Source organism: Musca domestica, unplaced genomic scaffold (assembly GCF_030504385.1).
Source record: "Musca domestica strain aabys unplaced genomic scaffold, Musca_domestica.polishedcontigs.V.1.1 12, whole genome shotgun sequence".
NCBI classification, from domain to species: Eukaryota; Metazoa; Arthropoda; class Insecta; order Diptera; family Muscidae; genus Musca; species Musca domestica.
In genome coordinates this window covers 2,733,430-2,760,243 of record NW_026712155.1, presented here as the reverse complement: position 1 = coordinate 2,760,243, position 26,814 = coordinate 2,733,430, and the positions used below count along the sequence as shown (strand labels likewise).

The following is a 26,814-nucleotide window of genomic DNA, read 5'->3' as shown; positions in this document are numbered from 1 at the left end:
ATTGACCACCAAATGTCCACTATCAGTCCAAATTACCTGAATTTTGGCACACCCACCCGAGTTCGGCCTAGAAGTAAGTATATAAAATTTGGAGAAAATCAGTTCAGATATAGCTATAGCTCCCATATATATCTTTCATCCGATTTGATCTTTAAATCCCTCACATTCCTACTATGCACTCCACAACCGTGATATTTGGTACCAGGTATTAGATGGAGCACAGAAATAGCTGTTTTAAATTTTATCGAAATCGGTTCAGATTTGGATATAGCTCCCATATATATTTTCATCCGATTTCGGGTGAATTGACCACCAAATGGACAATATCAGCCCAAATGGCCCGAATTTTGGCACATGTGACCGAGATTAGCCTTAAAGCAAATACAACAAATCGGTTCAGAAACAGCTATAGCTCCCATATATATGATTTATCCGATTTGGTGTTTAAGCCTCTCACATTCGTAATATGCACTCCACAAGAATGATATTTGGTACCAGATATAAGATACAGCCCAGAAATAGCTGTTTGTAATTTTATCGAAATCGGTTCAGATTTGGATATAGCTCCCATATATATCTTCATCCGATTTCGGGTTAATTGTGCCCCAAATGGCCGATATAAGTCCAAATGGACTGAATTTTAGTACATCGGACCAAATTCAGCCTAGAAGCAAGTATATAAAATTTAGTGAAAATCGGTTCAGATATAGATATAGCAACCATATATATGTTTCATCAGATTTAGTGTTTTAGTCCCTTACATTCGTAATATTCACTCCACAACCCTGATATTTGGTACCAGGTATTAGATGGAGCACAGGAATAGCTGTTTTAAATTTTATCGAAATCGGTTCAGATTTGGACATTGCTCCCATACATATCTTCATCCGATTTCGGGTTGAATGTGCACTAAATGGTCAATATCAGCCCAAATCACCTGAATTTTCGTACATAAGACCGAATTCAGTCTAGAAGCTAATGCGTCAAATTTGGAGAAACCCGGTTCAGAGATAGCTATAGTTCGTAAAATGCACGATAGAATTAGATAGATTTTGATTTTGTACCAAATATCTCATAGAGCTCTGAAATGCCCTGTATAAACCTTTTTACGAGAGCTCTACTAAATATGCATAGTGGTGTAGGGTATCATATAGTCGGCCCCGCCCGACTTTTGAGCTTTCCTTACTGGTTTTTCTTTGAAAATTTGCAAATTCCTTCCAAATGGTGGAGGATATTCAAAGTTCGGCCCGGCCGAACTTATTGATTTTTTATGTTTTTTTTTTAATAGAACTGTTTTTTACACACTGGGAACCCCATTTATGTTCATTTGGTTACATGTTTTGCTTAAAACGCAGAAAATCACGAGGATTTGTGTGCCCATATAGATCATGTTTAATATAAATCATCCAAGATATGCCCAATTTTTTAAGGCTCAAAATACAGTAATTAAAATTTTACACTCCCAAACCATGACGTCAAATATATGGAACAATACAAGAATGAGTCATTTCATTTTTGTTTGTCATTAATCGCACATCAAATAATGTCTTTAACAATAGTTGTAAAACAGAGATAATACACAACATAAATACAGACATATATGCCTTTAATTATTATTCATTCGATATCCAATTACAATTACTAACACCACTAAATAATGCATGAAAGCATTTTGGGAGACTTTAGAATACCCGAACTCAATCCTATATTAAATATTAATTTGTTATTTAAATGAATTATTTGAAAGCATCGAAAGAACAACTATCAATGGGAAAATCCTAATGGCAACGTAGCTAAACATTGCAATCGAATTCAGATATAGAATAAAAGCTTATCTATGAAACCTTGTTTTCGGAAGCATACATACAAATAATGCACAGGTATATACAAACATACATAAATGATAAGATACAAATATCAATGATTCGTTGTTAGTGGATTTTTAGCATTCGTGAAGAAAGTTCCCCTCTTTAATCGGACGTAATAGAACACAGATTGATTATTTTGTCGTTTTTTTTTTGTTGTTATTTTTGTTAGAAAATGGAATCTGATCGAGTTTTAAATAATAACCTGAGTAATGTAAATTTTTCAATTAAATTGGACAATAATTCGAATATATTTTACACTGGCGATCTACTGAAAGGAGTTGTGCAACTTTAGAAGAGCCCATTTTTATTGCAGGTAATTTTGATATAAAAAATAAAGTGATTGTTTAAAGTTTTCGAAATAAAGTAAAATGTTCTACGAAATAATCCACTTAATCTGGGTAGAGTGCCCATAGAAGAAGTTATTTAAAGAAGGACATAGGAAAATGATTAAATATGGTAAATGCTATTGACATTGATATGATATTGATGATATTGAGATATACCCTAAAAAGACAAATTCACAAACCACATACAGAGTGAGATGAAAATCTGCAACCAATTTCACATTACACCGCAACAAAAAGAAAATAGACTCAAAAGAGCTAAAAAGTTGCTTCGCTTGGCCGAAAATGGTGAACTGCCGAATTTGGTTTTCTCCGATGAGAAAACATTGGTTGTGCAGCAGTTTGTAAACAAGCGAAATGATTGTGTTTACTTGAAAGAAGAGGTCAGCTGAAAATGTGCAACTTTGGCTGGCCACCAGAAGTCAAACCTCAAGCCGGCCATGGTGATGGCGTAGGTCGCCATAACAGCTGATGGTCGCTCTCCACTCGTATTAATCGACCGTGGCATCAGAATAAATGCCGAATATTATCGCGAAAATATTCTGGAGGGTGTATTTAAGCTTTGGGCACGCAAACATTTTGGTCCCAGAACTTGGACATTCCAACAGGACTCAGCACGCGCCTCCCAAGAGTGATTACAAAATGAGGTTCCTCGCTTCATTTCCAGAGCACAATGGCCACCAAGATCTCCGGATATCAATCCGCTGGACTATTGTGTCTGGAGCATATTGGAAAGCAAGGTTGACACTAATGAATACCAAAGTGTCGATCACCTCAAGCAAGCGCTTCGTCGGGAATGGGCCAAAATATCGCAGAGAAACATTCGGTCAGCGTGTGACGGTTTCATTGGCAGTTTGAAGGCCATAATTCGTGTCAAAGGTGACTAATTCAAACAAATCTAAATTTATTCTAAAATTTGATGCTAATACCGACATTTTTTGCTTTCATTCAATAAAATTTAATAAAAAAAGCAAAAATTATGGCGTTTGACTTTGTAGCGGTTTTTTTATCTCGCCCTGTACAGTGCAGATCGATAAGGATTATAGTAAAAAATATTTATTGGAGCAATGGATTTACCGGACCGAGTTTCAGAAAATGAAAAAATTCAGTTTAATATAAAAAAATTATCCAATTTGGGCTGATATTCCATGTATGGTGGACAAAAGTTCTAAAATCGGATGAAAAACTATATCGAAGGTATTTAAAAATCTGAACCGATCTCGATAAAACTTGGTGTACAATTAACCCGAAATTGGTTGAAGTGTATAAGTGCTACATTTAAATTTGAACGGATTCTCACCAATGGGGTCGGCCTTGGGCCAAACAAATATTGTTTGGAAAATTTCGTCTCAATCGGATAATAAATTCGACCTGCATGGACCGACGGACGAACAAACGGAGTGATTTTTATAAATCGACTCAGAAATTGATTCTCGCTTCCTTCTCCATCTCGCTCCTTACCACTATGTGGTGTGGGGTATAAAAATTGAATTTTTACATGTCGGACGTCCGACACATAGTTTGCACTGTTCTAGTAGATGTCATTTTCAAAAATAAAAAAAAACGCACATCTTGGAGTATGAACAATTTTGGTTTTCAAACATTTACACCGCATAGGGGTATCACACATATACAAAATATTGGCGGAAAGCCCTAAGATAAATATATGATGATCCTCTCTCACTCAAGGTGTATCGAAATGTATTTATATTCCTACCTTCATCCTATATATCTAAATAAATACTAGTTCTACCATTTTCTCAACTTGCAAATGATTTACCTTTCTCCATTTTTTCAAGATTTGACAGTAGAATTTACAGGTCTAAGTGAAATTTCATGGCATGATAAAGACTTGAAAGAACACAGAGACGATTTAAATATTTACTATCGACGAAAACAAGTATCTCAGCGACACTTTGAACGAAAATACATCGTATCGCGACGTCTGTCTCTGATTGTCAATAGTGAAGGTACGTGGGTATTTTTGATGTTATAATTTTTTTAATATTATCTGAATTATTTTAGTACATTCTGGCAAAGGAATATTGGAAAAGACCTTTCAAACCAAAATACCCCATGATTGTGTTTCTTCCGGCAATTTTGAATTTGGCTTTGTGTGCTACAAACTGAAAGCAATCTGCAGGACGTCACATGGCACAAGGGAATGCGAATGCGATTTAAAAGTTGTGAGGCTTTGCAATCCCACAAAAGAGGTAAGCTCATATGTAATAATGGGGCAAATTATGGCAATTTATTAGAGAAAAAAACTTTTTTCAGCATCCTTTGTTCGATATAACAACCTTCAAGGCTGTTAAACTGCAAACTCGCATGGAGAAATCTTGTTTTCAACCTGGTGAGGAAATTCACATTCAGGCCCAGATTTCCATTCCTTTGCCATACAAAACTTATAAATTTCGTGCCCAACTAAGACAATACCTAACCTATAATCATCATAGCTCGAAACATCAGAGGAATGGTGTGGTACTGGATTTTGATGAACATCTAAATCAAATGCGTATTTTAAATACCGAGAAATGTGACGTATCAGCAAAGAGCAGTACTGAGGAGATATGCTGTAATTTTGAAATACCAAAGGATACAACAACAACGACACACATTACTTTGAATAGGATTTTAAATGTTCATTATGAACTTTGGCTACTAGTCCATGATGATAATGATGCTGAATGCCTGAGACAAGAGATACCCATAGATATCTTGGCATTTTCTAAGCAATTCCATAATGCTGGGGTATACGATAATGGTCTTGACAAACAAGGAGATGGAAAAAAGGCATTTTGCTGTGAAATTTATAAGAAAAAGAGAAACTCTCTGATGAAAGTATTAGATAAAGTGTTGAAATATTAATAAACCTCATTAAAGTTGTTGCAAAAATATAAAAGTACTTGAAATTGGGGTATACTCTTATATTTTGGCTATACCAAAACGTGTAGCGCCATTTCGATTTTGTACAAATGATTCTACATGTGACCCATAGGCCTGAGTCAAATATAAAAGCTCTGTCTTAAATTGTTCGACGTATAGAGCAAAATATTTGGTCCTTTGTGTATATTTAAGACAAAACATAAAATGAGTCCAAAAAAATTTTTGGCCTAGCAACCCAAAACCTTTTGAGATTTTAATCTACCAACCAAATACTATTACCTCCATCCTAGATGGTCTGTTGCATAGTGTTATCATAAGCCAAATTGAGGTAAGCATTAAAAACATAATTGATATTAAAGTAATTTGTCATTCCGTTTGGAACATTCCTAAATATTCGTCGTAGACCCCATAAAGTATATTCATGATCAGCATAAAATTCTGCGTCGATTTAACGATGTCCGTCTGTCTGTCAGTTGAAATCACGATACAGCCCATATTATTTGACATAGTATTGAAAATGAAATTTATAGGTCCACGTTTTGGTATAGCCTCCATATAACGGTACTTCCGGATATTCGGTATATTTATGGTTTTCGACATATTTTTTCACGGATTTGTCTAAAAATTGGTATTTGTAGGTCATAATAGGTTCGAGCTTCCGTGGCAAAATATTTTATTTATAGGTCCACGTTTTTTTATTGCCCCCATACAGTAGTTTCTCTGATGAGAAACATTCGTTGTCCAGCTGTTTGTAAACAACCTAAATGATAGTGTTTACTTGCCAAAGAGGTCAGCTGAAAATGTGCACCTTCGGTTGACCACCAGAAATCAAGCGCCGGCCATGGTGATGGTGTGGCAACCGAATAAATGTCGAATATTATAGCGAAAATATTCTGGAATGTGTATTAATGCCTTTGGCACTCAAACATTTTGGCTGCAGACCTTGAACATTCCAACAGGACTCAGCACCATCGCAATCAGCACGCACCACCAAGAATGGTTATAAAATGATGTTCCTCGTTTCATTTCCAGCGCACAATTGCCATTAAAATCTCAGGATACCAATCCGTTAGACCATTGTGTCAGGAGTATTTTGGAAAGCATGATTGGCACTAAAAAATACCAAAATGTCGATGACGTCAAGCATGTGCTTCGCCGGGAATGGGCCAAAATACCGCAAAGCAACATTCGTGACGCTGTCATTGGCCGTTTGAAGGTCATAATACGTGTCAAAGGTGACCAATTCAAACAAATCTAAACTTATTCTGAAATTTGATGCTATTTCCGACATTTTTTGCTTTCGTTCAATAAAATATAAAAAAAAATTGTAAAAATTATGGCGTTCGACTTTGTTGCATTTTTTTCATCTTACCCTGTTTATAATGGCCCCCAAAAAAAATGTTTGGTCAGAGAACCCAAAACCTATCTACTTAACTCTAATCTACCGAATACTATCACCTCCACTTTTTTATATGCACTATTGAGGCAAGTTGTAACATACATAAATTATATTTTTATAAATGTATTGATATTTTCCAATTTTACTTTATTTTTCTAATATTTTCTCCCCAATATACTTTTTCCATTTCTTTATTTTATTAATCTAAAATAATTTCTATTTTTTTCATTATTCACAGTAATTACTTTTTTATTATTATAAAGAATTAAAATATTAATCTCTTGTACTTATATTAACTAATTCTTCTAACTTGTTGTATATTTTCAGTCTAACATTTAGCATCTGTGGACTTTGCTATTATTGTTGGCCTCGCCTGAGAATGACTAGTTGATGGTGTGTCCTCTTCCAAATGGGGTTGTAACTCTTGAGGGAGATCAAAATAGAGGTATTTGGGTTTAAATTCGGAGACATCACCGGTTATGTTGTGCTTGGATTTTTTATTGATCTTTACGGCTGCCATATAGTCGGCTTCTCTAAATGAAGAGGCTAAAAAATGGAAAGAATACATTTAGTGATTTTCTTATTGGAATGACTACTTTATTGTAGCCATTATATCTCTCAATTGTTCTATAAAATATTCGATTAGCGAACTCACCTAAAGACGTCATCGAGACACTCATTTGATCCATTGCTTGGATATTTGGGTGTAGTTGTTGCTGCTGTTGTTCTCTCATCTCCCAGCTGGAGGGTAAATTCAATTCATCCATAGATCTGGCCACCGTTATGGCGGACACATGACTGCTGGATGGGGCTTCTTCCACAACTTTGACGTCACTCCTCAGCGAAATGGAACCCACCACAATGGGTATAACAGTGGTCAACAATCTCAATTTTCGTTGGATGCAAACACTCACTTCCACTTCGTAGGTGACACTAATACACTTACATTCACTAAATTCAAAAGTTGGCACCGTCTGTGGGACCACCAATTGTTGTATGTGTTGTATGTCGGTGAAACTTTGCCCAAAACAGCTGTAAACATTGCAAGCTATGGCAGTGACTTCTCGAGTCTCCTGGGGCTTCTTCTCCTTCCAGCTACCCTTGTAGGTGACAATGCGATTCAGTTTGGTGGTGATGTCTTTGAGCTTTACATGGCCATGATTGTCCACTTTGACATGCACACTGATGCATTCGCCGGGCACATAGCCACTTTGTGGTACATTTGCATAGACTTGAAGGGGAGGCCGCCAAAATTTCAGACAAGGTTTTGTTTCACGATTGGTACTTTCTATGGGACTTTCCATGTTTGGCGCCCAACGTCTGAGATCTTTCAATTGTTCCACTGTTATGACGGACGTACACAAACAATCCACATTGCTAATGTAATCGGCATGTACCTGCAGCTCGTATGCAATTGAACCCCAGGCACCATTGAAAGTGGACGGGGCATTTTGGGGTATTTGAACCATAAAGTTGTAGTTGTATATTCCTGGAGTTATGGCCTTGGGGTTGGCATCTTCGGAGCCAAATAAATAGTTTTTGGTGAAAATATAATCCTCGCGATTGACATAGTACTCCTTGGGTTTAGGTTTCGCTTTCTTTTTCTTTGGCTGTTCTTTTTCCCATTTGCAACTGGCATAGCCGGAAAATTGTATTGATAAAGCTTTAACAAATAAAACAAAAAAAAAAACGATAAACACCCAAACAATTATTTATTTGCTCAATCAACAAATGAGTCACTATTTTGAGTGGTTTGCACTTTCATTCAATTCACCTTTGATTAGAATCGGACTGCTACCGTTCACATTGAAAACTGCGAAACCTTTTATCACATCGCCCGGCCGATAGCTATCACTGAAATGTTCCAGTTGTAGAGAACACGAAACCAAATTCATTTGTGCAACTTGGGAAAACGGATTATTTGTTAATGCTCTCACGGCGCTGTCCTAGCGCAAACTGAAACCAGTCAATATTATTGGTCTGGTATTATTTCATTTCGGTGTCCGTGCGAATTTTTATTGTACACGGTTCCGGACTTTTATCTTATCACTCACCATAATTCAATTCGTATCGATATGCAAAAATTTTGTTTCTACCAAAAAAAAAATCAGATATCGATTGAATATTTTGATGGCCTAACATTTCTTTATTTGGCAATTTTAATAAGATACGCATGGCATTCGAGAGCCCATAAATATTCATAAAATTAGTCTACCTATCTGTTTAATTAATATTTTTTACAGCGTATAGAGAGTACAAAATTAAGGGCTAATTCTAATGGATTTTCAAGTAGTGGACAGTGTTAAAGAAGTTCGAAATAATTGGGATCTATTATTTCAATGACCTAAAAATGTAATATTAGATAACTTAAAATACATACGTTTAGTTTAACTACCTAAACTTAGTATCTTTTTACAATCTATATGAGAATTCCATAATAATTGCGATAAGTTCCTAACATACTTTGTTTACAGTTTTGTTGATATTGAAAGTGAAACCACTTCAATTAAATGATTCATTGTTATTTTGAAATTTATCAGAAAACTTATTTAAAAAACTTTTTTCGAACATTGATTGAAGTGTTTAACGCATACACAACACAACACTCTTGTCTCACATTTACACAGAGAGTTTGATCGAAAAGAATCAGTGTTTTCATAATCTCTGGAATCCGCTCTTACCTATAGCACAGATTTGCTGGTTTTCACTCGGAAGCGAAATTTACTCGCGAGCAGGATTGCTCCAAGTGTGAGAGTTTTGTACGAAGTCTTCTCTCCACTCTTTTGTTTTGTGTGGCAGCGCTTCCAAGCCGCACCTGTTTGAAAAACTAGAGTGGGAGCAGAATCACTGTAAATAGAGCAAGAGATTGTTTTAAGGGTAAAAATGAGTCGGAAAAATTATTTGGTTTTCTAATTTGTGTGTGCATGTGTGCAAGAGTAACCACTCAAAAAGTAGGAAACGAGGTCACCATATTCCATCGACATCGAAAAATTGAATTTGCTCGATGTTCTCTATGCTCCTTGGAGTGCTCCCACTCTAATTCGAGGGAGTTTTACTCTTTGTTCAAATTCGCAAGAGTTTTGGGTTTGTATTCACAGACCTCACTTTAGAAAACTGTTTATTCTTCTCCACCTATGGAGGGTATATTAAGTTCGTCATTCCGTTTGTAACTCATCGAAATAATAATTTTAGACCCAAAAAAAGTATATATATTCTTGATCAGCGAAAAATTCTGTCCGTCCGTCCGTCTATCCGTCTGTTGTAATCACGCTAGAGTCAAAACGAATTAAGATAGGAAGCTAAAATTTTGCACAGATCAGTATTTTGTATGCAGGCAGGTAAAGTTCGAAGATGTGTTATATCGGTCCACGATATCGAATGGTCCCCATATAACGGTACCTCCCGATTTTCGGTATTTTGATGATTATAACCACATATTTCAATGGAATTGTCTGAAACTCTACACAAAGAGCTCTCTGTGAGTACTTTATCCTCTGAAAAAGAATTGTCTATATAGGTCCACGATATCGTATAACCCCCATACAATGGTGCCCCCGACATTGGGTATTTTGATAATTTTATCCGCAATTTTCAATGGAATTGGCTTAAAATCCACACAAGGAGTTCCTTGTAAGTACTCCACCACCTGAAAGGAAATTGTCCATATAGGTCCACGACATCGTATATCTCCCATATAACTGTATGAAATATGTTTAGATTTGTTCGAATTGGTCACCTTTGACACGAATTATGGCCTTCAAACGGCCAATAAATCCGTCACATGCTGCCCGAATGTTGCTCTGCGGTATTTTAGCCCATTCCCGGCGAAGCGCTTGCTTGAGGTTATCGAGACGTTGGTATTTTTTAATGCCCACCCGCTTTTCAAAATACTCCAGATACAATAGTCCAAGGGATTGGTATCCGGGGTTTCGATAAAGTCGCTTCTTTACTTTTCGAACCATTTCTGCTGATGTTGCTGTTTTCTTCCGTCCACTTCCTTGACGTCGGGCAACGCTACCAGTACCGCGGTAACGAGCGATGGTACGAGACACAAAAGTTTTATTCACATTTAAATGCTGGAGTGCTCTAACGTTAGCCACTTGGCTTTTCCAAACAAATATAAAGAAATCACACTATCACGCCTGAATTCCATCACGAATAATTTTTTTCTGGAAAATTCTCACCAAAATGCTTTTGTATGCATATAAACAATATAAAGAGCTGTCACTGGAATAATTTTAACAGCTGTCGGACAAGTGACTTATAAATCACAGCAGTCTGAAGTTGGATCCAGTTTTTTCATCCCACCCTGTATATACAGAATTGGTGCATCTGTGAAGAATTCAACATATCAACTTATGGCCAACTTCGTAAGCCATATCGGAATGGATTCGCTAATGAAACCAGACAATGATATCAGCAAAGGTTACGTACTTCACTTCTTCTCTCAAAAAGAATTTTACTTTTCGCTTCCTTTTCGAAGTTTTTCACCCGAACTCAATCTACTTGGATAAAAATGAACTGAATATAGTCTTGTCTTATTCTAAATATCACCAGTGTAATGTTCCTAACATTCCCCCATTTATCTACAAATTCCTCTACATAAAAGCTTTTTCTGTTATTGTCACAAAAGCTTTCCAATGTTAATAACATAACTATCAATGTTAACCTCTTCTTTATTACAATGTATACAACGGAATTGTCTCGATAAATGTTATTCTTTATACTTTATTGTCAATGTAAAGGCGCTTATTAACAAATTTCTAATTTTAAGCTTACAATTAATGAGTATTGTTTTTGTTGTCATAATAATAATAATAATTATTATTATTATTTTTTAAAATACAATGAGGTATCTCATTTGGTTGAAAGGCATATTTTTGGCATGTTGTCTTACACATTTGTTAATATAAATTTAAAGCAAATCGAAATGAATGTTAATTTGGACGTTAATTAATTTTTGAGAATTTTAATTTAATTTTACTTTCAGTCATAGAGTAATTGTTGTTTTAAATAACTAAATTATTTTACCTATTTTTGGCAGCCATGACTAAGAGAATTTTCATTTTAAGTTTATATAGTTTTATGAATATCGTATACTAGACAAAAATTAGTTTGGAATAGAATTTTTCGGTATGGCTGGCTAATATTTATAAAATATTTGTTTGCGTATTCGAAAATAATTGAATAACCCAAAACTCTTATACTACAGATTTATATAGTCCCGATGTATGTATATATTGCTCTATTACTAATGGTCGGCAAAAAGTATATTCCCATAGTTTAATACTAAGGTCTGTAATTCAATTGTCTTCTTTGGCAACATCTTCATGTGCTTCTTCTTCTCCTCCAGAATCAGTGGCATTATTTGGCTCGACTTCATTGTTCTCATCAATTGCGTTTCCATCTTCCCTCTCATCATCGATGCTCTCTCCATTATTGGGATTCTCATTGTCTTCTTCATTGCTAAGAACATCTAGGGTATCCAAAGACCTTCCTGTACGATCGGTCATCAATGATCGGCAGGAGTTATAAAAATGCTCTTCGTCTAGCAACGAGTCCGATGGATAACACGGCGATTGGGTGTGCGAGTTGAAGGTGTTGTAACCGGGGAATTGTGGCAGTTGAATATTGATTCGTTGTTGTTCGATCCGTTTTACTTCCGATACTTCCATGGCAGCCTGACTTCCCATTGTGGTGGCAAAACTAAACGATGGCGGTACTGAAATGACAATAAATATGATTAACACTATATAGTAATCAAAATATATATAAAAACAAGTTAAAAAATATCAGTCGGTTGTTCCGACCGATGTATACCCTCAGCCAATGTTCGATTATTGAAATATATATTGACTTATGTTACGATTATTCAAATTTTTGACCTTTTATGGAGTAGGTTCCGAAAGAATGGACCAAATTTGTACATTTCGTATCGGACATAAATAAATATAATACAAATATTGTGACGTCCCTGGATTGGACTATATTGGTTAATTCCTGAGATATGTGAAAATTTTGTAGAAAATGTTGAAATGTGCGTGAAGTACCAGATATAATCGAACGAAGTATTTCATTTTCATACTTCATCAGAAACAGATAAAACATATTTGTATGGGCAAATGGGCAATTATAAGAAAATCGAATATTTATATCCAATTTTATGCGAAATCATAAATTCGTATAGATTCCATATTCAACTCAGGTTTGTGGTTGAGAGAAATATTTGAAATAAATAGCAAGTTGTAAGGAATCGCTGACTTGTTATGACAGATAAAAGTATTGGAAATTGTGAATCTTTGTGGGTTAGGTACCAGAAGGGATTCGCAGATATATATCAACTTCACAACAGACCATTCGTTACCAAAAATCTTTGGATATGTGAAATTTGAAGAAGATCGGATGCTTATTTCGCTTTCTTTTAGCGTTTTGTTTTTCAAAATCATGAACACTTTGTGGGGGAGGTGCCAAGAGAAATGCGCCGATATATCTCATTTTCAGTGAAGATCTTGGTTTAGTAAAAATAATGGCATGTGTGAAATTTGAAGAGAGGCGGATGTTTATTTCGGATTTTATGCTCGCTTTGGTTATTCAAAATTTGGACCCATATTAGAAATGTTGACCATTTGTGGGGGAGGTACCAGAAGGATTTGACCGATATATCACATCTTCAAACCAGATCTTGGGTTTATATAAATGTTGTGTTATAATTATTCAAAATGTTGACCCTTTGTGGTGGAGGTACTTGATGTAGTGGGCCGATACTGTCCATTTTCACGCCTGACCTAGCACTGATACAAAATATTAGGATTCGCAAAGTTGGAACAAAATCGGGTTATCATTTCTATTTCTATCCAGTAGAATTTTTTTTTAATTTCTACCAGAAGCACCGATATTGTCCATCTCCGAACTCGATCTAAGTTGTACAATAATATTACGATGTACCATAATTGGATTAAATCGAATATCTGGAAACGGATTTGGTCCAAAGAGTCCTAGGGGCTAAAACCGTTATTTCGATGAGGCACGTTTTAGCCGTATCTGTAGTCATATGGCTGAGGGTATAGAAATAATAGGTTTACTCACAACAACTGTCGTACGAAGGCGGTTCATCGTCCAGAACATCTTTCAAATTAGTATCACTAATCACTTCCTCTTCCTGTGACTCCAACAGCTCTTCCAACTCGCGACGTAATCTCAAAGTCGGTTGTGATGTTACCAGATTACCACCAGATTCTCCACTATTCGTGCTGGCCGTCGTATCACTTCGTTGACAGCTATTGTTGCCCGTACAAATGTTGCAATTCCTATTGGCATTCCTCTGCAGCCGTTGTTGTTCTTCGCGAAATTGGCGCAATGGCTCGGTGCCAATTATGACCGGAACCGAAATGTCAGTGTCATAGTGGAAGGCACCCGTTTTCAGCTTGACCTGCAGCATATAGTGTATGAAGACAATGTAGTTGAGATTTAGCGTTGACCTTGGTATATCGTTCGGCACATAGAGCGTGCCCTCGTATAGACGTTTGGTCAGGCGCAGTGTGCTCTCGTCGATGCTGCTCTTGACCAATGTTTTCGTGTGGAAATTGCGTTTCATGGGTTTGCGCGCCAAAAACACATAGTGCTGCTTCAGAGATGCCTCCACGCCCACAATGTCATAATGCGGTGACTGATTGTCTAGCTCGAGAAAGTATTTGATGTGTTGGCCGGGTACAAAGCCGGCATAGGGTAGCATAAGGCTAAAGCACAGGGGACCTGAGGTACAAGGCCACTGGCATAGATATTTGATGTTTTCAGCTTTGACGGGCAACTGAAACAAAAATAATTTTTCCGATTCCCATTGGAGCAATTATTCCAAAACACTTACCGCATATTCCGGATGAAAGTTCAAGTCCAGCGTTTGCACCACACAAATAGGTTTGCGAAACACTTCATCAAATGTCCTTTGTTTGTCAATAACCAGGGAAATATTGTAGGCAATATAGCCATAGGGTCCTTTGCAGGACGAGGGGCAGTCGGGTGGTATACGCAATGTTAACACATACACATGCAGACCTGCCGCAAACTCCGAGTTGTCAAAGACATTTGCACGTGAGTACAAATACTGTTGGTGGCCGCAATAACTCGCCGATTCTCGGCCACTTATCGACCATTGAACCTTCGCCTCACCTTCCAGTGTTACATAGACGGCTATTTACGATGTAATGATGTAATCCATGTGGGGGAGGGGTATATAATCACCAAATTTGAATTAAATAAACTAACTTACCATTAACACGCTTCACTTTTTCCGTACGCAATAGTATGCGTCCATTGATGTATTCTCCCGAGGAATAAATCGGATTCAAGCGATCCAATTCGAATTCACATGTAGTTGGCATTTTGTTTCCAAAATTATAATAAAATTTAGTATTTAAAAGACTTTTTTCTTATCGCAAAAGAAAATAAATTTAACACTTGCTTCTTTTGTTTGGCAACAAAAACACAACCTTCTCCTTACAGCATCCTTTGGCAAATGTTGTGCCAATTCAGGCACCACAGCTCTTAAGCAGCTACCAAGCATATCATTCTGCCAGCAGCCATAAACAATGGCATGACATACTGTGAGGGGGATGGAGGGGTTTGTGTTGTCTGTGTCTGAGGCATAGCTATTGATATACTCTGTCTCACCCCGAGGGTGCCAATTAGTTGGGTTCATATGTTAAGTTTAGCAAAGCGTTGGTGACAGGTTCTAGGAGGTATTGGAAAAAATAAACGATGCAACATTGGAAATGGATTTTTCCTTTGCCAAGTCTCTCTCTTGGTCATATGCTTATCTTGAAGATTCAAAGTCTTCTATAAAGGCAAAATAAATAAAATAAATAATATCGTAAAGAAGGTAATATGGGATGAATGCAGAACAAAAAATAACTCAACAACTTCTATGTCAAACCGAACACCCCTGAAACGTATATAGGACCAGAAGATATCTAGATTTCTTTAATAAAATAAATCATGTGGTGATAGGCGATATGTAACTCTTAAGGTTTTTAATAACATTTAGATATTCTTCTAGGTTCCTGATATAACATGGAACACCTCTTGGTTTTATATAACAATTGATATATCGAGATATTCTACATCTTGGTCTTTTAGATGAGATATAAATCTTCATTGCAAAAGATAGAATATATCTATGTATTTTATCTATATACAGTAGATACTGCTAAAGCCTGAATTGTGAAATTCAGCATAAACGTCGATTTTGACGGAACCAGTCCATAAGATGGTGTTTTTTATAGCCTCCACCATAGTATGGAAGATATACCTCGAAATATACATTTTAGACAGCACAACATATATATATATTCTTGATCAGCAAAAAATGCTATCTTTTCGATTTAGTCTTTGGAAATCCGATCGAAATTAAATAAGTTGATAAAATTTTACTCAAATGTGTTTTTGGTCTGCAGGATTTTTAGTATTGAAAACGGGCTATATAGCCATAAGTTTTGATATAGGTCCCAAATAACTGTATCGAAAGATTTGACTTTTTTCTCACAATTTCAAACTGGTTTGCTGCAAATTGAGAGCATGCGTTCCCAGTATGTAGGAAACATTCTCGTAGAGTACCGTAAATATAGGTCCAGTTTGGGTATAGATATGCGGTAATTTGACAATTTGTGCCATAGTTTTCATCGAAAATTTGGTATGTTTAGTTCATAATTGGTACTAACACTTATGGCAGAAAATTGTCTATACGGGTCCACATCTTCGTAAAGCACCCATATGACTCTACTTTCCACTGTTCGGTATTTATCGATTTTAGCCACACTTTCTACCAGAATTATTTTAAATTCAAAATTTGGAGTTCGCTGTGGGTACTGCTTCTTACGATATAATTTTTATTTTTTTTTTTTTTTCAATTTTATTGTATAAAAAAAAATGTCAGAAAGCATCAAATTTTAGAAGATAAGTTTAGATTGGTTCGAATTGGTCACCTTTGGCACGAACTATGGCCTTCTATGGCCTTTAATACACCCTCAAGAATATTTTCGCGATTATATTCGGCATTTATTCTGATGCCACGGTCGATTAATACGAGAGGAGAGCGACCATAGTCTGTTATGGCGGCCCACATAATTACCATGGCCGGTGCTTGAGTTCTGGTGGCCAACCGAAGGTGCACATTTTCAGCTGACATCTTTGGCAAGTCAACACGATCATTTTGTTTGTTTACAAACTGCTGAAAAACTAATGTTTTCTCATCGGAGAAAAATAAATTCGGCCAAGCGAAGCAACTCTTTAGCTCTTTTGAGTCTATTTTCTTTCTCTTGCGGTCTAAGTTCCTGCACTTTTTGGAATTGCAATGGCTTTACCCCGAGCTCAATTTTCAATATTTGCCGAATGTTCAGCTCGCGAGCCATATCTCGGCCACTGCGACGAGGGTTTCGATCAAGCCGCTTCTTTACTTTTCAAACCATTTCTGCTGATGTTGCTGTTTTCTTACGTCCACTTCCTTGACGTCGGGCTACGCTACCAGTATCACGGTAACGAGCGATGGTACGAGACACAAAAGATTTATTCACATTTAAAAACTGAAATACACTACTGATAGCCACATGGGGTTTTCCAGCCAAATATACAGAAATCACACTATCACGCTTGAATTCCATTACCAATAACTTCTTTCTGGAAAATTCTCACCAAAATGCTTTTGTATGCTTTTAAACAATATAATGAGCTGTCACTGGAATAACTCTAACGGCGGTCGGACGAGTGGTTTAGAAATGACAGCAGTCTGGTTGCAGTTTTTTTAGGATATTATCTCAAATGGTTTGAGAAATGTAAAAATGCACTGAATACTTTAATATTTAGTAAACTTGTAGAAAAAACCTGAACTCATTGTTCATAATTATCTTCCACATACCCTTACATCCACAATATCCTTCTCCCATATATCTCTCTCATACATGACATTTATATCAACAAAAGTCGACCATGCCCAGCATTTATGTTGCTCACATTACTTTTATAGTTCACTCATTAAGTTTGTGTCTAGTTATATCTTCGCTTCCTTTTTTTTTTGGCGAATCAATAAGATGGCGCCACAAGTATTTGTCGTCCCGTTTTTCCTTTGTCCTTTCGTGGATGGAGAGCCTTAGTGGAGATGCGAATTTTTAACTTATTTTGGTGATTTTTTTCCTGCTTGTTTGTGTGTGTGTGAGTTTGTTGGTATCACTAGACATGGTAATTGAATTTATTTGTTATTCCGAGCACAGTTAAACTGTCTAAAGCTATAGCTCCTTGTAGATTTGGAGTAACCAATTTAAGGGAAAGACATTTGGGATTTGGTGTGGTTCAAATGGATTTTTGCGCTCTAGTGTGGTTGTGATTAGACTTCCTATTTGTGTTGTTCTAGGAATTTCGAAGTTATCAGTTACTAACCATATACGATTTGTTTTGTTTGTTTATTTTTGGGGGATACATTTAAATGTTGTTGTGGGCCTGAAACCAAATGTGGATTTTGATTGTGGGACAAGGTCGTGTAGTGAGAGGAATTATTACATTGTTTATATTTGTAATTCTGTAAGACTAACAGAAATATTAATACATGTCCATTCAAAATATATAATTAGTACTTTGCCCATAGAATAAATTGAGCCACTTCAAAATAAGAATAGTTTAGAAAAAAGATTGTCTTAAATATTTATATGGATTAGAGGTTGATATTATTTCTGTAACTGAAAAAAAGCTTTTTATCATTTTGTAATTAGGAATTGAATTTCATACTTTCATATGATACTTACATATAATTTATTTCGAAATTTTATTTTGAAATCTCATTAAAATCCTGACAGAGGTAAATTAATAAGTCATAAGCAAATATCATTAATTTGTCAATTTTTCTTTTTTTTTTCTTTTTTTTGTATTATTAACAATGAAATATGGCAAAAAACACATGTGCCAGCAATTTAACCAGCTTAGAGCAAAAAAAAAAAATAAACAGGGAATATTTTGTGTTAACAATCTCGGTAACTAAGCGATTTAGATAACTGAATTTGTACAAAAAAGACTGTCTAGGCTTATTGTAAATTTGAATAAAGCTCACAGTCACTAAATAAAAAATAATCTCACTTTCATTTATGCATTGCACAGTGGTCCAGGAGGAACTGGGAATATATTTCTTAAATTTCTTTGAATAAAACTATTTAAAGCAAGACAAAAGTAAATCATTGTCAAGTGATGCCAGTGTGGAAAATTGAGTTTGAGAAACTGAATAGAAACTATATTTATGTACAAGATGATATAATAATAAACACGAACATGAATGACATATAATTTATTGTTTCAATATTTCAAATTTTGTTAACTGGTTCTAATCGGTCTTCTAAAAAAAACTATTTTGCCGTTTGAGATCTACATTTACTTTTAAATGTCTTAATACCTGTCTATAAAAGATTTTTAACATTTATCAAAATAAAAATAAATTAAATGTTTCGGAAATAATAATTTGACTATATTTATTATTTGAAGGGTAACCCGTTTGTTTCGAATCACGGTATACAAATTAGAAAATAATTCAGCACAGTGGGTAATGTTTCAAATTATTTTAATTTTTTGTTAAGAAGGTTTTATTTATGTCATCACATGAATGGTTATTTTCATATTGAATTTAATTTTGATAAATTAGACAATATCCTCCTATGACATGTACGACCCCTGCCTGAGGAGTTGAGGGTCATTCCCGTACGTCAGCATAACCATTTAATTTCGTTGAAGTACTTGCTTGGATGTTATCGTAGGAGTCATCCGAACCATGTTGTGATAAATAAAACTCCCCCCACCAGGCACGCCAGGAAGAACATACATGACCTAGAGAGGGAAATCCAACGCCATAAGAGAGAGCCCCTAATTAAAGAAGCCTATCTGATGGGATTCCTGCTGATGCATTCTCACTGTAATACAGGCCCGGACAACACGCTGCACCTCTTTAATTGCCCTGCCAAACCCACCCTAGAAGATCTTTGATTACAGCCCTCGAAACTGGTCGAATTTCTGAACCTGGTGTTAGAACCGGATTAGCAGAAATCAAGCAAAACATGTGCTCCATTCCAGAACCTTCAAGAACCTACTAGTTTAAACATTTTTTCGATATCATAAAGGGGAAATTAGTTAGTGTAGTAAAAAGTTTTACATTCTTTCAGATCTAGAAGAGACCGATGTTTAGCTGTGAAAACAACAACAACACACGAGAACCATTCGAAAGCCTTTCGGGGACACAATTGCTAAAAAACGATTTTTACACAACAATTTTATGAGAAACCAGAAACAGAAGACCGTCATATCACATCTTTTCCGTAGATCTAATATTGGTAGGAGTATTAGGAAGTGCAACCTATGGGAAAAATATGAAAATCATTAAAGGATTACCATATATTTAGTAGTTTTCCATTCCCGTAGTTTCTGGGCAAAGCAGTTCTCTCAGAGCGAATTTGACATGTCTCTCTTTGACTATGTAACTATTAAAAAAGTAAAAACAGATGTTTCGTGAATTTTCGTAATTATTAAAAATTGTGACCCTTTGTGGGGGAGGTATATGGTGGAGTGGACCGATATTGTTCATTTTGCACCTGACCTAACACTGATGGAAATAATAGGATTGTTGGAGCGAAATCGGATTATCCTTTCTCTTTCTGTGCAGTAAAATATTTTTTGGAGATTGTCGATCGACTCCAAATGTCCTAAAACGGATTTGGTCCAAAGAGACCGTATCAAATTATATATACACTCTCTAGCCAAATGACTGAAGGTGTAATAAATAAATATCTTCTAACGCTTTACCTAATATTACAAATAATTTTTCAACTCCTTTTTTTTACATTTGCTCCCACTGTGCCTTGCTTGTTTTCATTTGCCTCTCGTTCATCCCAAATTGAAAACAAAACATATTTCATCCAGCCAATGCACTGCAGTGCAACCAGGGTCGCAAACGCCACACACAAAGCCCACAAGCTGGCGTATTCTGTTCTCTGACAGCAAACGGACAACAAGTGTTGTTTTATTGCCGTTGGTGATGTTGGTGCTGCTGCTGTTGCCGCTTCTCCAACCCGCAAATTATAAAACGTGACAATAAACAAAAGAAAGTTCAACAGAGAGGAAAAACAGATCTCGTTGAGTTTTCGGTAATAGTTTCATTTGAAGCGTCCAAGCGTAAACACCTAAAACAACAAAACGTCGGCGGGTAGCAAAAGTTCGCTTCAATGTGGCCATTCACGTGAAAAATAATATTGCAACAATTTGAAATTTAATCGTGGCTGCAAACAATTTACCTCAAATCAAAATAAACATATTTGAAAAAAAAAGAAAACAAATTATTGCATTGTCATAAACATGTCAATTTTGTGTAAATTTGAATTGACACGCGCTTCAAGCATCTACTACAGCGGTGAGGTGGTGGAGGGCCATGTTACTCTCAATCTCTTGAAGCAGCGGCAAATTGAAGGTGCGTGTTGAAAAGCATTTTTCAGATACATTTACATTCAAATGTGTGTAAGCAAATATTAATGTGGCTAGTCGAGCCTAATGACATTTTGCTGTTGCAATGTCCTTAACAAGCATTGCTTCAGTGAAAATTGCAAAACATGTCTGCTGAACAAAAATTTAAACCAAAACAAATTCTTGTCAGAACCACATACATACATACATGTACCCGTTCAAATACATTTTCTTTCATGCTTAGCAATTCTCTTGGAATTCTATGGTCAAACCAAGTTGGAATGGCTGGATTTGGACAAAACATCTATGGCAGACCAAATTGTACACAACGACTTTAGCTCCAAGGAGTTGCATTCGATGAAAACACTTTACACCAATAGCCATAAACATGTTTGTGAGCAACTCGAACTGGCCTCAAACAACCAGCTGCAGCAACAGCAAATATTGCATCCACATGTTGAGTACCGATACAAGTTTCGCTTCCCAATACCAGTTCATGCTGCAGCAACAAGTCGTTGTCCGTTGGGTGAATGCGAATATGGCCTGCGTCTGATTGTCCAGCATCCGAGGAAAGTCAATAAAGAATTTCACCAAAGAATTGTCATTAAAAATAAACTTGATTTATCCGAAAATATTGAATTACGTGAGGTGAGTAGCATCGTATGGCTTAAAATATAATTTTTTTTTATTGTTATTGTTCGAGGGTGAAGAAATAACCGTAAAATACGTAAAAATATTCGAAAATATGCGGCTCTTTAACATCTGATACCGTAGCTGAATTGTCAATTTAAGTTTGTTGAGTGTTACTCAAATTATCTTCGGCTATAAAAATTATCCGAATAAATAAAAATATCCACACGACTTAAAGATGTGAACTCTGTAAGAGGAAATGCAAGTTTATGACTATTTTTTTTTTTTGCAATTTTTTGGATTATAAAAATATTTTTTTTTTGGATTATAAAAAAAATTAGTCGCATGAACATTTTTTAAAAAATTTTTGTACTGAGATTTTTTAGAATGCTCTTTCTAGGTATGTAGTGTTGTCAGCAATATTACAAATGACAATATGAGGGTTATTTTGGTCGAAAATTTTAACCATCGAGCGAGACATCAAAAGTGGGCTTTTCGGTCCCTTTTTAAAAAATTTCAAACGGGATCGTAGCCAGCAACATATTTTACAAAATTATTTATTAGAATTTATCCAAAGTTTAAATCTTGCATAAACACCAGGAATTCAAAATATTAAGAAAACACATTTTAGGATTAAAGTTAAAATATAAATAGATATATTATATGGACATTCTTTTGACCAAATCCCTTTTAAAAGTTTTCTATACTCCTAATGTCCCCTAAATTATTTACAAAAATATGTTTTTTAAAGTCTTTCATTAACAGAAGAAATTTTTAAAATCTTCTTTCTGTAGACAGCTGTTGGGACCTAAAACAGCAAATGGGCCTTCATTTGGCAACACGATTTGAAAGTTATTAATGGACCTAAAATACTCCAGACACAATAGTCCAACGGATTGGTATCCGGAGATATTGGCGGCCATTGTGCGCTTGAAATGAAGCGAGGAACCTCATTTTGTAACCATTCTTGAGTGGCGCATGCTGAGTGCGATGGTGCTGAGTCCTGTTGGCCAAGGTCTTCGGCCAAAATGTTTGCGTGCCTAAGGCTTTAATACACCCTCCAGAATATTTTCGCCATAATATTCGGCATTTATTCTGATGCCCAATCGATTAATATAATATAATATAATATAATATAATATATATGCGACCATCGGCTGTCATGACGGCCCACACCATCACCATGGCCGGCTCCTGAGTTCTGGTGGCCAACCGAAGGAGCACATTTTCAGCTGACCTCTTTGGCAAGTAAACACGATCATTTTGGTTGTTTACAAACAGCTGGACAACAAATGTTTCTGATCGGAGAAAACCAAATTCGGCAGCTCAAGAGTTTCCGCAAATCGAAGCAACTCTTTAGCTCTTTTGAGTCTATTTTCTTCTGTTGCGGTGTAAGTTCTTGCAATTCTTGGAATTTCGATGGCTCGGGGTAAGCTCATTTTTCAATATTTGCCGATTGGAGTATAGCGATATGTTCAGCTCACTATCCATTTTTCGGTCACTGCAACGCGGTTTCGATCAAATCGTTTCTTTACTTTTCGAACTATTTCTGCTGATGTTGCTGTTTTCTACCCTCCACTTCCTTGATGTCGGGTTACGCTACCAGTATCACGGTAACGAGCGACGAGACACAAAAGATTCATTCACATTTAAATGCTGGAGTGCTCTAACAATAGACACTTGTGGTTTTCCACTCAAATATAAAGAAATCACATCATCACGCTTGAATTCCATCACGAATAATTGTTTTTTAGAAAAATTCTTACCAAAATGCTTTTGTACGCTTGTAAACAATATAATGAGCTGTCACTGGAACAGCTGTCGGACGAGTGGCTTAGAAGTGACAGCAGTCTGAAGTTGGTTGCAGGTTTTTCATCTCACTCTGTATATCTTTATCCGATTTAAAGTTTTTTGTGCACCAACTGTTTAAAATAAGCCAAATATGAATGGATTTTTGTATACACGAATTCAGCCAGGGAGAAATTGTGCCAAATTTGATGAAAATTGGTTTAGATATAGCTACAGCTCCCGTGTATATGTTTTATCCGATTTGGTGTTTAAGTCCCTTACAAGGATATTCAGCAATATATATCAGATGCAGCTCAGAAATACTTTGGAAAAAAATTTCGACATCGGTTCGGATTTGGATTTAGCTTCTAAATATATATTCATTCGATTGCGTTGCTATTGTGCACCAAATATATAACATTAGCCCTAATTGGATGGATATTTTTTGTTTCAACCGAATTTTTCCATTTGGTGAACCTCGGTTACCCATGGCTCCGATACCTATTTTTTAGCATAATCCTCCTCTGGGTGATATTATGCACTCGAGAGCAATGCCATTTGGAACGAGAGGTACAAATGCCTCTCTCAATTTTTTTAGAAATCTATTCAGATATGGATATGCCTCCCATATATTACATCCCTCTGATTCAAAATTATATCTGCTCAAAGCCATAATTCGATTTCAAAAAAGTTTATAGTTGGTATAACCTACTTCATGTAAAGGACTATTTTGTTACGGGTAGCTCTAATAAATGCGCATAATGGGTGTATAACATCTTCATATCCTCCTTATTTCTGATGAGCCCAGTTTGAATATATCATAATTTTTAATGGAATAATAAATGAACAGCTGCATCATCAAATTTTTTGATTTTAATTTTTTTTTCTGGCACATTCCGGTTTTCATTTAATAACATCATTCACTTCTTACAGCCATTCACGGTACAACAACAAAATTCGGATAATGACGAAGGAATTATTTTGACAACACCCTGTACAGGTTTCACACCCGGTCAAAAGGTACCATATCACATCAAGTGCAAAACATCTCAGCCGAATTGTAAAATCTTGGTGCAATTAAACTGTCAGATAACGGCAGTTGGACGCAGCCAAACACCTTGCGCCGATCCGGTCGCAATCAAACAAGCCAAACAAATCATAAACCGGCGAAAACATTTACCCACTGAGATAATGGCGTATTTAAATTTGCCATTAGATTGTCAAATCGCCAGAGGGCCAGAGCGTTGCGAAGATTCAATGTTAAGATATGAGTATTTACTTGAGGCTTTCCTGATTGATGGCTGTAAAAAGATATTGGCAAGTGTTGCGATACCATTGACGATTGGAACTACGCCATGTTTGGAAATGAAAATGATGGAGGAAGACTTTGAAGATGTAATATGTTATGATAATTATGGTAAGTAAGGAATATTTATGGATATCTCAAATAATACAAAATTGAAATCAAGCAAGTTAAAAAGTATCAGTCGGTTTTGCCGACAGATGTATACCCTCAGCCAATGTTGAATTATTTAAATATATTTTGACATCTGTTATGATTTATAAAATTGTTGACCTTCTATGGAGTTGGTTCCGAAGGAATGGGCCGATATTGTCCATTTCGTATTGGACCTAAATAATTGTGATATAAATATTGCGACGTGTCAGGTTTTTAGTACATTGCTTACTTCCTTCACTCTATATGAGATATGTGATAATTTTTAGAAAATCTTAAAATGTGCTTGAGGTACCAGATATTTTACACTTAATCTAATGCAGATAAAAATACAGGTATGGGCAACATTACAAGAAAATAGAATTTTTATATACAATTTAATGTGAAATCATAAATTGTATATCCATCTCTGGTTTCTAGTTGAGAGAAATATTTAGATGTAGTTGTTTAGATAAGTTTTAAAGAATCGATGACATGTTTCGCAAGTTATAAAAGACAAAAGAATTGAAAATTGGGACCCTTTGTGGGTCCATCTTCAGAGCAGATCTTTTGTTAATAGAAATAATGGAATGTGTGAAATATTAAGGGGACCGGATGCTTATTTTGAATTTTATAAGAGTAATAATTATTAAAAACGTTGACCAAATGGAATGGTCCTATCTCCAATATCTTTAAAAAAGATCTTGTGTTGATGGATATATTGAGATATCTCAAATATGATTGGAATCGGATGTTAATTTCGCGTTTTATGAGCTTCTCGGATATTCAAAATTTTGACCCTTTGCGATGGATGTACCGGAAGGAGTAGACCTATGTATTCCATCTTCACACCAGACTATGGGCTAATAAAAATATTGTGATGTGTGTATTTTGAAGACAATCGGACTGTTACATCACCTTTTATAAGAGTTATAATTATTTAAAATGTTGACCCTTTGTGGGGGAGTTACCAGAAGGAGTGGACCGATATTGCCCATCTCCGAACTCGATCTAAGTTTGATAATAATATTTCGATGTACAAAGTTTAGACCAAATCGGATACTCCCTTCAAGCCATCATGCAGACAGACGGACGGACGTACATCGTTAGATTGACTTGAAATGTCCTGAATGGATTTGGATTTGGTTCAAGGAGACCTAGGGTCTAAAACCATTATTTCGATGAGGCACGTTATGACCGTATCAAATGGTATAGATTCTCGCTAGATTGACTATAAATGTCCTGAAACGGTTTTGGTCCAGAGAGACCAAGAGTCTAGAACCGTTATTTATAGATATATATCCTCTCTAGCCTCTCTAGGGTATAAGAATATAATTTGGATAATATTCGATAGGTAGCTGAAGGATTGTATGGTTATATCCTATCTTTCAGAAAAATTTATTTCATATTTTAACAGATTTTTTTTTGAAATGTTATCCTTTTATGGGGATCAAGTGTGTATTAAATCATCCTGCATTCAGCCAAAATTACAAGTCATTTATTGTTTTCAAAATTATGAACATATATCCCACTTGCCCTTTAAATCTTTTCTTAGATTTATTCTAATTAAAAAAAATCATTCTCGTTTCAGAATCCTCCCATGAAGAGCCGGTCACGACACCATTGAATCTAACCATACCCAGTGTTGAGTACTTTATCGGTGACCATGTTTACAAGTCCATGTGTGAACTTATGCCCTTAAAAAGAAACAAATCCCTGAGGAGATCCCTGCGGTATTGCTACAAGAAATTTGTCAAATTAATATAATAGTAATTTTTATATATAAAGTATTTTGTTATTATTTTTTTATACAAACTATTAATTTAATCGAATAAAAAGCATTTGTTTTAATTTTATCTGCAACTTTATTAAAAATATTTTGTTGTTGTTGTTTGGTTGAGTTTTTTTGATTTACAATTTCAAAGAGTTTTAAGTTGTTGTTGGTTGTTTGTTTACTTTTTTCTGGAATCTTATGCGCTAAAAAAATAA

General features: G+C 35.7%; 3 protein-coding genes and 1 long non-coding RNA gene across 4 annotated transcripts; 2 read left to right on the top strand and 2 right to left on the bottom strand.

Annotated features, from left to right (window-relative positions):
- Positions 1-1,959: 1,959 nt before the first annotated feature.
- Positions 1,960-4,964, top strand: LOC101894843 (uncharacterized). Its single transcript, XR_009344315.1, has 4 exons — positions 1,960-2,181; positions 4,012-4,182; positions 4,238-4,425; positions 4,490-4,964. It is a non-coding gene; the product is annotated as an uncharacterized LOC101894843 (long non-coding RNA).
- Positions 4,965-6,716: 1,752 nt separating this feature from the next.
- Positions 6,717-8,469, bottom strand: LOC101896858 (arrestin domain-containing protein 1). Its single transcript, XM_005176162.4, has 3 exons — positions 8,272-8,469; positions 7,153-8,160; positions 6,717-7,043 (listed from the first exon to the last, which is right to left on the bottom strand). Exons 1-3 carry the CDS (start codon positions 8,390-8,392, stop codon positions 6,826-6,828), a joined length of 1,347 nt encoding a protein of 448 aa, XP_005176219.1. The 5' UTR covers positions 8,393-8,469; the 3' UTR covers positions 6,717-6,825.
- Positions 8,470-11,325: 2,856 nt separating this feature from the next.
- Positions 11,326-15,285, bottom strand: LOC101897030 (arrestin domain-containing protein 3). The gene is made up of 4 exons (XM_005176163.3): positions 14,764-15,285; positions 14,362-14,684; positions 13,584-14,304; positions 11,326-12,219 (listed from the first exon to the last, which is right to left on the bottom strand). Exons 1-4 carry the CDS (start codon positions 14,873-14,875, stop codon positions 11,801-11,803), a joined length of 1,575 nt encoding a protein of 524 aa, XP_005176220.2. The 5' UTR covers positions 14,876-15,285; the 3' UTR covers positions 11,326-11,800.
- Positions 15,286-20,536: 5,251 nt separating this feature from the next.
- On the top strand, positions 20,537-26,688 carry LOC101897206 (uncharacterized). Its single transcript, XM_005176164.4, has 4 exons — positions 20,537-20,979; positions 21,217-21,620; positions 24,324-24,807; positions 26,417-26,688. Exons 1-4 carry the CDS (start codon positions 20,868-20,870, stop codon positions 26,590-26,592), a joined length of 1,176 nt encoding a protein of 391 aa, XP_005176221.2. The 5' UTR covers positions 20,537-20,867; the 3' UTR covers positions 26,593-26,688.
- The last annotated feature ends 126 nt before the right edge of the window (positions 26,689-26,814 follow it).

Bases quoted from the DNA above. Each gene is read 5' to 3' on its own strand.
- LOC101897030 (XM_005176163.3), bottom strand. From the start codon at position 14,875: ATGCCAACTACATGTGAATTCGAATTGGATCGCTTGAATCCGATTTAT. The intron at 14,685-14,763 runs GTAAGTTAGTTT...CATCGTAAATAG, and splicing joins AAAAGTGAAGCGTGTTAATG to CCGTCTATGTAACACTGGAA. The intron at 12,220-13,583 runs GTGAGTAAACCT...TTGTCATTTCAG, and splicing joins GCCTTCGTACGACAGTTGTT to TACCGCCATCGTTTAGTTTT.
- LOC101896858 (XM_005176162.4), bottom strand. From the start codon at position 8,392: ATGAATTTGGTTTCGTGTTCTCTACAACTGGAACATTTCAGTGATAGC. The intron at 8,161-8,271 runs GTGAATTGAATG...TATTTGTTAAAG, and splicing joins CAGTCCGATTCTAATCAAAG to CTTTATCAATACAATTTTCC. The intron at 7,044-7,152 runs GTGAGTTCGCTA...TCCATTTTTTAG, and splicing joins TGTCTCGATGACGTCTTTAG to CCTCTTCATTTAGAGAAGCC.
- LOC101897206 (XM_005176164.4), top strand. From the start codon at position 20,868: ATGTCAATTTTGTGTAAATTTGAATTGACACGCGCTTCAAGCATCTAC. The intron at 20,980-21,216 runs GTGCGTGTTGAA...TTTCATGCTTAG, and splicing joins GAAGCAGCGGCAAATTGAAG to CAATTCTCTTGGAATTCTAT. The intron at 21,621-24,323 runs GTGAGTAGCATC...CACTTCTTACAG, and splicing joins AAAATATTGAATTACGTGAG to CCATTCACGGTACAACAACA.